Below are 9,341 nucleotides of genomic sequence, written 5' to 3' on the forward strand. Positions count from 1 at the left end.
GTTATCAAATGTAAATGCTTAGCCTGGTCTACACACAATTTGCACCGAGCTAACTAAATTGGTTTATGCTAGCAAGAGTCACTTTTTGCAGTTATTGCAACCACTGATCTAGCATGACTTTCCTGACCAATGTATTAACATACCCCCCTCCCCAAGAACTATGTTATAAAAATTAAGCTATGAACTTTTTTGTCTATAGCATCATTTGGCTAGTGCAGTTATCAAAAACAAACCTCCGTTCACACTGTCTCTACATCCACACTAGCAACATGTATTAAACGTATATTGTTATCAAGGTGTCTGATGTAGTGTGAAAAAGGCTTTAAGAAACTGTACTGATGGGCTCCAAAATGGGCTCCACTTTTCTAGCTCTCCTCAGGTGGAGGCTAGGACATGCACAGCCATGTGAGTGAGTGTAAGGGACTGAGGAAGAAAATAAATAAAAATTGGCGTGGAATGCATTCACAACCCCACCACAGTGCAAGAAAAAAAAATGGTGCCCGTGTCACTCAGTAGGTTCAAAGAAGAACAGGAATTTTCTGTTTCCAAGTTAGCTCCACTCATACACAGAGATATGTGATAACTTAAGTGAGGTCTGGGATAAGTGATATAATAGCTAACCCTAGTAACTTTAATACCTCACTTCTGCAGGTTGCAACCCCTCTCTTGCTAAAACTGTTAAGCTTTCCTCTAGGAAAATTACACTGAATCTGCGTTTCTTAGGCAAAATTGTCATTGTCTCCTATATCCATTTTGCCTGAGTAATGATTTGACCTCTTTAAAGTTCTATTTAAGCTTAGGGAGCTGATCTTCCATGGATCATATTTGTGTCTTTACTACATGGTAGTTTAATAGAAAAGTCCTGTTCTGGCCAGTCATGTTATCCCTTAACATGAAGATGGAGTAAAAACTGTATAAATAATATTTATAGTACCTTCTGTAACAGGATTTCAAAGCATTCTGAAAAGATTAACCTTCACATCACCCTTGTTCGTTATCATTATCCCCATATTATCACAGGCACTTTGACGTGAAGCCTCTTGCTCATTTTCACACAGCAGACCCAGGAAATGGAAAAACCCAAATCTCCTGACTCCCAGTTCTGCGCTTTAACAGGCTTTAGGTTCTCTTCTGTTCAAACTTTATGTGCCTTTTTATCCTGCAGCTGTACCACACAGATATCTGTAGCTAATTGCTTTGCCACTTGACTAAGAAGAAACAGTTGTCTGGGTAAACTGTTCATGCTAGAGCTGCCTTTTTCAGATCTTCAAATATGAACAGCCACTGGATATTCATAGTGCAGTGCCACCTTAACTTCTCCAAAGGCTAGCTAATGCAGATATGACATTAACTGCAGCAATGACCTATGGGTGGTCCAATGGTGGCTTACAGGCCAGTTTCATGCAGCCCCCAAACACTTCCACCCTCCCCAGTTGCAGATCTGGTCTATAAAATAGCATCCTCCACAGTGCTCATGATGTCACACTGCACGGAGGCTGCCATTTTTGGAACATGTATTTCTGTATGTGGTCCAGAGGTGCCCCGCCACTAGCATCTGTCCCATAGGACCAAAAAGGTTGGACCACCTGTAGTAGCCAGTAGCACCACCTCCTAAATTACTTTTTCAAGGTACACTGAGCTGCATATTCCACCAAGCATGTTCCATTTAGACTACTTATAGCTGCAAGAGTTCACACTAATTAGGTGAACTCCTTTGAACTGTAGGTGATCAACACGTCAACCCTTCTGCCTACCGTTCATTATAAAAAACATACTATTTCCACCTGCTGCCTACTTCATAAAACTAAAATATACTCCATTCTACCTTGATGAATTAAGTGGTAAAAAATAGTCATAACCTACAGCAAAGCTGCTTCCAATGACTGCATACTCGTATACGAAATTCATAGTACTCAATCTCTTAAAAATTGATTTTCAACCAACATTTGAATTGTGGATCTTGAAAGAGGACATTTTGCCACCCTCACTGCAGTACATGTTACTATGCACTGAATTCGGTTACTATTGCTTGGAGGTGTTATTATAAGGGCAGCAGTCAAGCCTACAGTTGTATTCTCAAGTTAAAAGCAGGGCTGTAAAAAATACCTCACTTCAAAAATAAAACCTTTGTTGAACTTAGAATGCTACTTGAGTTTTACTTCCAGAACAGCCATTTAGAATAAGCCTGTTATTAAAGTTTTTGCCTTTAAACCGTTTGGAAACAAATCTTCCCCCTCACAGAATGAAGGCATAAACTTAAGAGAATGTTTACAACCTATAGGAGGAGGGTTTTTTAGTGAGGGCCTAAGTGCAACAGCAGAAATGTTTATGAGCATTACTGATTTCCAGAAAACAATTGTATACATTTACATAGGAAGATGGACCTACTCTAATGGAGGACACAGCTTAAATTACATTTCTTCCCTCCCTCCCACCTGTTTTATTTTATGTGAAATCAAATGAATTAAGTCATTACACTTTCCCATTCATGAACTGGGGATAAATACTCAACTTGGATCACTTCACTAGAAATGTTGCTATTATGGAGACTTTAAAATGCAGCTTAGACATGACATTAGAATTTGAAGGGGGTTTTGGTAATGAGTTTTTAACCATGAGTAAGAAAGCCCACTCATCTTAATCCAATAAGAAATGTAAGGGGCTGAATCTTGAAGTCCTTGTTCAAGCAAAGCTGATTTTAGTAAGAATTTTGCCTAAGAAAAAAGCATTGTAATTTAGCCTAATAGAACTGTTTAACTATGTCAGAATATGTTTCCAACAGCTCTTGCAAGTCTCAAAAAGGTATCTAAATTTCAAGATTTCAAATGGATTTGAACTGCAATGAAACAGTTACAGTAGCTATTACTGAAGAGCAATATTAACATTTTTAATTGAAACATCGCAATAGTTACACAGTAATAAACTGCTTTCTTGGTAAACAGTTTAAAAACCACATTCACCAAGTATTGACTATTGCTCTGTGAAGGGAACTCAGTGATTTGGTTCTTCCTGACAACTTGACAATAAAATAAAAATAAAAAAACACCTCAGACTTTTCTAAAAACAAAATACTTGGATTTAAATATAAATGAATGTATTAAAAAAAAAATGACTGAATATAGGGCCAAGACATCAAATGTCTTGAACAGTTTTTTTTTTTTTTTTTTTTTTTTTTAAAAAACAACCATATTATAAAAACCCTGAGTAAAATGGTTATAAAATGAACACCTTCAATAGATGTACTCCAAGAATGACACTGGTGTGGAGGATCTCATTTTACATCCATTTATTTCATCCCATGGCCATTACAGCATAATATTCAATACATATCTAAAACTATAGAGAAATACCAGGGTAACTAGTGTACATACAAGCCAAAATTAAAATGGTAGACAGCTGAATAAAAATAAGTATGCATTCAGCAGGAATCCATTGCAGTTAATTCAGTTCTTTTGGGAACCAGGTGCTAATGTGCCATTTTCTCATAAAATGAATCATAATTACTTCCAAAGAAAGCTTCTGCTGAAAATTGATGGAAGTGTAATACTAAACTTTCTCCTATAAACTTAGGAGAAAGTTTCTTGAATCAATTTCCACCCTCTGAACACCACTACTACTTTTACATAAGCCTACTGTTTTATTAAGGCATAACATGCCCTGAGCAATATGTTGGAAATTAGCCAAACATCCAAACAATTAAAGGCAAGCACCAAGTGACTATTTTTATAGACAAATTTAGCAATCCCCTTTGTAACTCATTTGTAATAGGGAGTAACATGTTTGAGAAAAATATTGCTTTTAAATGCTCAGCAGACTGCAAGAAAACACAAATGTTTTTACGCTACATATATTTCAACCTGGTTGTCTAAAACTAGACAAGTAGAAGTGGCATAACAAAACAAATGGACCATTTATTTCAGTGCCTAATTTTAGGCAACCAGTTTAGAAAAGTTTGGCCTAAGACCATATTCTAAACACCCTACCCAATATAATCCAAGTCAAATATTAACTTTAAGAGGTAGGAATTGAGTCTGCTGTATACAACTGGTCTTAAACCAAGATGGAACCTGGGCAACGGCAGTCTTACTATGCCATCATGTTCTCAGATTGGCTTCCAGTCTTTTGTTCAAAAAAGCAGATGCCATAAGCCATCTGGAGATATTGCTTATAAATTTCTTCATAATAAAGACTTGGAATATTACTGAATCCAAAATTCTAAACCACTTCTAAAGATAGCATTAATGGCACACAAGATCCTTCTCTATGCAAGTTTAAGCCACACTTGCTAGTCCATTTATAGCTGTCAGAGGATCCATAAAAGAAACACAACCAAATTATACATTTTATTCACATTTATTTTTCGCTTTTAGTGTGCTCACAGAAAATTAGAACACCTTAAGCAGGAGTTTAATAGCAATTTTTGTAAGCAAAGTTACATTCCATCTCTAAGTCAAATTGGTCAAAGCTTCTCCAGTATTTACAAAAACATGATAGACAAGATGCTACACAAAAACCATTGCATCTGAAGAGTTTTCTTTTATTTTCAAAGACAACTGGAAAAGAAAGCATTGTCTGCTGTAATCAAAAACATACCACAGTATAAACAGTAACCATTCCACTTATCACAGCTTGATTGAGTTTAAAATTTGTGTTTAAAAGGTCCAAGATGACTGCAGTTTTACAAAAATGGGCAGGGTGGAAAGAGTTGCAAACTTCATGTGCTTCTGGATATCAAGATTTGTTTTTATACAATAGTCACAGTTAAAAACACCCTGCTGGTAATACATAATTACACTTTATTAAGGTCATAAACCAGCAATAAACAATAAAGCCTATACAACTTGTATTTCTACTTAATCACTGACTGGTACAGCTAACATGAGATAAGTGAAAAGTTCCTATGGTTTAAATGAATTCCTAAGACTATGATCTTTTTTTCTGGGTATTGATTTTTTTCCTTTCCTTCTTAGTCAAGACTTGTAGTGTTGTAAACCTTATAGAACATCTGCCTCACAAAATACATTGTAATAACTTTCTTTTAAAAAAGACTAACCCCTTACATCGTTTCTTGTGGCACATTCTCTTGGCAATTATGTGCATCACTAATTCCTCATTGTGGCCCCTATCACTTCATTTGATATCCCTTATTGACCCCACCCATCTCCTTCATATATGGGCATGTCCATAGATTGACAAAGAAAGTTTACATTTTGAATAAAAGATGCAAAGTATGCAAAAACATTAATACTGATGCAAAAAAAGAAAAAAAAAGGAACAAGGCAGAGGGAGGTGTTTAGTCTCCCCTCTACCTGTTGGAATGGTGGTAACAGAATTATTTGAGATGGGATCTGTGGGGAGAGAAAAAAAGAGAAAGACATCTTTTAAATCAATCCCTGGTTGTAGACAAGTTCTCCAAAACCAGTACCTGGCACCACTCCAACAAACAAACAGGGGGAGAAAAGTTCTTCGATTATCTCAAAATTGCCATGTTTACTCTGCCGATTCAGCTGGTGGGGCTTCTGGACTAGACTCAGATGGGGCTTCCTGTGTAGGAAGTGCTGCCTCTTCTACTTTGGGGGCCTCTTGTTCAGTTGAGGTGGCCTCAGTTGTAGCACTAGGGGCAGAGGCAGCTGGTGCCTCTTCTGGTTTATCCTCAGGCTTTTGCTCTTCAACAGGCTTGGCCTCTTCTCCCGCAGGCTTCTCTGGTGCAGTCTCTTCTGATTTTGCTTCCTGAGAGTCACCAGTCTCCTCCTTTGTTTCCTCTGTGCCACTAGCTGCAGCAGCACAGGACTCCTCCTGGGCAGGTTTACCCTCCTCATTGCTTGTCGCTTCTGGGGCAGTAGCTGCTTCATCTTTCCCTCCCTCTGCGGAGGCAGCTGCACCTTCGTTCTCTGCTCCTTCCCCAGCCTCCTTTTTGTTCTTTTTAAAGGAGAAGCCACTTAGCTTAAAGGACTTTTTGAAGGAAAAGCGCTTCTTTTTTTTTTTCGGGGTCTCATTGCTGGAAGAAGGGGTAGCTCCCTCCTCTGCCTTCGAGGAGGGCTCTCCCTCAGCAGGCGAGGCTGGCTCAGTACTCTCTGCTTCTGTTCCCTCCTTCTCAGAGGCAGGCTCAGAAGAGGCTTGCTCTTCCTTCGCTGTCTCTTCAGCAGGTGCACTGCCATTTGCTTGGACCTCCTCCTTGCCTGCCTCAGCAGCTGCTGGAGAGGCATCGCCATTCACCTTTACATGGCCATTTTCCTGGAAGAAAACAACTCAGTGTTATTGGAGAAAGATCTGCTTCTCAGCCATATCCCAAGCTCAATAGGGTCAGCTGACGGGTAACAGTTCATTTCCCTTAACCAGAGTCTGCAGGTAGACAAAATTGGATGGATCAGACACTACGGACTGTTTTAAGAATACTTGCCATTTTATGCCAATACTAGGGCATGATTTGAACAATTATACCAGTCAGAGGATATGATCAGATCAAGTGATTAACTGCAGAAACGGGGGGGGGGGGGTCATAAGCCAGCAGTTGCAATGAGCAGACTCGCCATTGCTCCTCTCGAGAGAAGAAGGCAGCACTGAGCATTTTCAAAATTCAAATCCCTGCCTTCTCCCCAGCCCAGGCTTCGGGAGCGCAGTCCATTGGTGCTGCACTGGAAATGCAGAACCAAGCCACGCCCCCGCCCGCTTTCTTAAGGTACGCTGGGGACTCCTGGGTGGTTGAAAAAGCCAACGCATCAGCAAGGCACTGCAGGGCAGTGAGCTACCCCTCCCACCCTCCCATCATCGCAGCTCCGGCGGGACTAAGGCGGGACAGCGGTTCTCCGCCAGCAGAGGGCAATGTGACTCCAGCTTGCAGAGCCGGGCTGGAGAAGGCCGGAGAGGAGGGGGCAGGGAAGAAGAGGAGAGCAGCTGGCGGGCTGCGGGGCTCACGCACGCCTTGTCCAGCAGCAGCGCAGCTGAGGAGAAAGGCTAACAAAGCTCGCCTCGGTCCTTGCGTCCGTTTCACGCCCCCATCCCCCGCCCCCTTCAGCCAGCAAAAAAAAAAAAAAAAAAAATCAAAATAAAGACGTGGCTTCCCTCCCCCTGCTGGCTGGTTAAGAGGCGCCCCCGCCTCTCGCTGTATTTGCATTTTTAACGAGTCTAAAGCCTCTCCGGAGGACGACGGAGTCCGGCTGGCTCCAGCAGCAGCTGCTCCGAGGCGTGGCGGGGGTGCCCGGTGTTTAGATGCAGGCGCCACTGGACTCTAGCGCAGCCCAGGCGGTGCGCCCAGCGCCGCTACCCCTGTTGCACGGGGGGCGGGGAAGGCAGAGACGAGGGTCACGTTAGTGCAACGCCAAGAGTCACCCCCATCCCCCCAAGTCCAGACTGTGTTGAAACAGGCAGAGTGACGCGAAAAGCCTCCCAGAGCAAGTCAGCCCCCCCATGGTTTAAATCGTAGGTTGAGCCCAGATCCGTAGAGGAGTAGGGGCGAGGCAGGCATGCAACAATATGGAGAAGAGCGTGCTTCGCTGCCCCTTCCCTTCTCCAGCCAGCCATCTCCCAGACGCACAGCACTCTCCCCAACAGAGTACCCCTGGGCATGCCACTTCCCTCCCCTAACCTCACCCCTGCCAGTTTGCACCGCAGAGAGCAAATTTCATACTACTATCTACCAATCCACCTTCCATCGGGGCATTTTTTGGCTAGTCACAGACAAACGTCTTCAGGAGAAAAAGCTAACGCACGGAGGAGATTGAATGGACAGAAAAGCCAACCCAGTATCACATTCCTCAGTTTACTAGCAGCTTGCACCCCATTCAAATAACGCACCAGTGATTTTTATCTGCTTCACTCCATTAAAAAAAATCGGGTCTATAGAACCCTTCCCCCCTCCCCCCCCCCCCAATAAAACAGTGAAAAAGCCATTCCTTTGCATTAAGTTTTCAAGATAAAAGCTTTGGCCATATTCTCCATCTAATATGCCCAAGGCACCTCGAAGGGGGAGGAAAAATTAAACAGGATGCAAGAAAAAAAAAGTCCAAGTTTTGCCTTAAAAAAAAAATCGGGTAGGTTGGGGGGGGGTTACCTGTCCATTCGCCTTGGAAGGAGATGCAGCCACTGCTTCCCCAGGTTTCTCAGCAACGGCGTCGCCTTTTGCAGCGGTCTTGGAGAACTGGGCACCCATGCTGTCTTATTCAACAAAGAAACTCAAGAGATCCAAAAGGAGGGGAAACAAAGAGCGTTGGATTGGTATAAATACTGGGCGAGCAGCAGCAGCAACACACACACACACACCAGAGGGGGGGGAAAGAGAAGAGAGAACAGAACCGATTTATATGCACTCCTTTTTAAAAAATTAAGTTGAAGAGATCAAAAAGCAGCAGCACAGGAGAAAGGGGGGAAAAGGAGGGAAAAAAGTCGAGTAAAAAAAAAAAGAGCCCAAGTTTAGTAAAAAGAAGTAATAAAAAAATCCCAGATTTGTAGCCGTACTGTAGACAAGGGGAAAATGGAGAAATCTCCCTGGTTGCTAATAAGATGCGGAGTCCAACGCCCAAGTGCACAGATGAATGGGCTTTCCGAGCGCTGACGGCAACCCCCCGCCCGTCGCCGACCAATCACGGCGCCGCCAGACAAAGGAGGGGGTGGGGCTTCCAATTGGAGCGAACAATGGAGCCGCGATTGCAATAATTTGAAATCAGCCTTTGACTGATAATTAATACCCCGAAAATAAATAAAGTAATGGAAAAATGCATGCACTCCTTTTTCTTCACTTAAAATTATGATGCATGGGTTTATTGCCCTTTCTTTTCGGAGGTGAATTAACACTGTAAGGGGATTTCATTTGACTTGCAGTGGCTCTGTTTGTGTGTCTCTGTCTCTCTCCCCCATTTGCTTCTGTGTTAAATTAGAGACAATGGTTTGACTTGTGTGTTTGTGATTTCATCCTCTTTCCCCTCCTCCACCCTCTGCTGTAGAAGATCAACAGATACTGTGCGAGGTTTGAGTTTTTAATTTAATTGGTTGCAATTGTTCTATCGCTCCAATTTGGAAGGTATTTAAATCACGTAGATCGAGTTCGAGTTTTGCCAAACGAGATCACGAGTTGAAATTAGTAGGTCTGTAGGCCAGATGTTGAAAATGGTAAAAGCAGCCGCGGTCGCCGCCGAAAAAGCAGAATCAAACCCCTCCCCCTAGCAATATTGGCTTGAAATAAAATATTCTGTAATTAGTGTACGGGTCTAATTAAATTCTGCTGTCTGATTATCATTGATTTGTATTTTTAAAAACTGTTTTCTGAGGCGGCTACCACTTAGATTTTTCATGCATTAAATTAATGGACGAAGCGACGTTATCAGGAATATATTTGTGCTTCCCCA

At 42.1% G+C, this 9,341-nt stretch overlaps 1 protein-coding gene across 1 annotated transcript; it reads right to left on the reverse strand.

Moving 5' to 3' along the window:
- Positions 1-3,271: 3,271 nt before the first annotated feature.
- Positions 3,272-8,530, reverse strand: MARCKS (myristoylated alanine rich protein kinase C substrate). The gene is made up of 2 exons (XM_054022435.1): positions 8,051-8,530; positions 3,272-6,234 (listed from the first exon to the last, which is right to left on the reverse strand). The coding sequence occupies exons 1-2, from the start codon at positions 8,147-8,149 to the stop codon at positions 5,491-5,493; spliced, it is 843 nt and encodes a 280-aa protein (XP_053878410.1). The 5' UTR covers positions 8,150-8,530; the 3' UTR covers positions 3,272-5,490.
- Between the last annotated feature and the right edge of the window lie 811 nt (positions 8,531-9,341).

Source organism: Malaclemys terrapin, chromosome 3 (assembly GCF_027887155.1).
Source record: "Malaclemys terrapin pileata isolate rMalTer1 chromosome 3, rMalTer1.hap1, whole genome shotgun sequence".
Lineage (NCBI taxonomy): Eukaryota > Metazoa > Chordata > Testudines > Emydidae > Malaclemys > Malaclemys terrapin.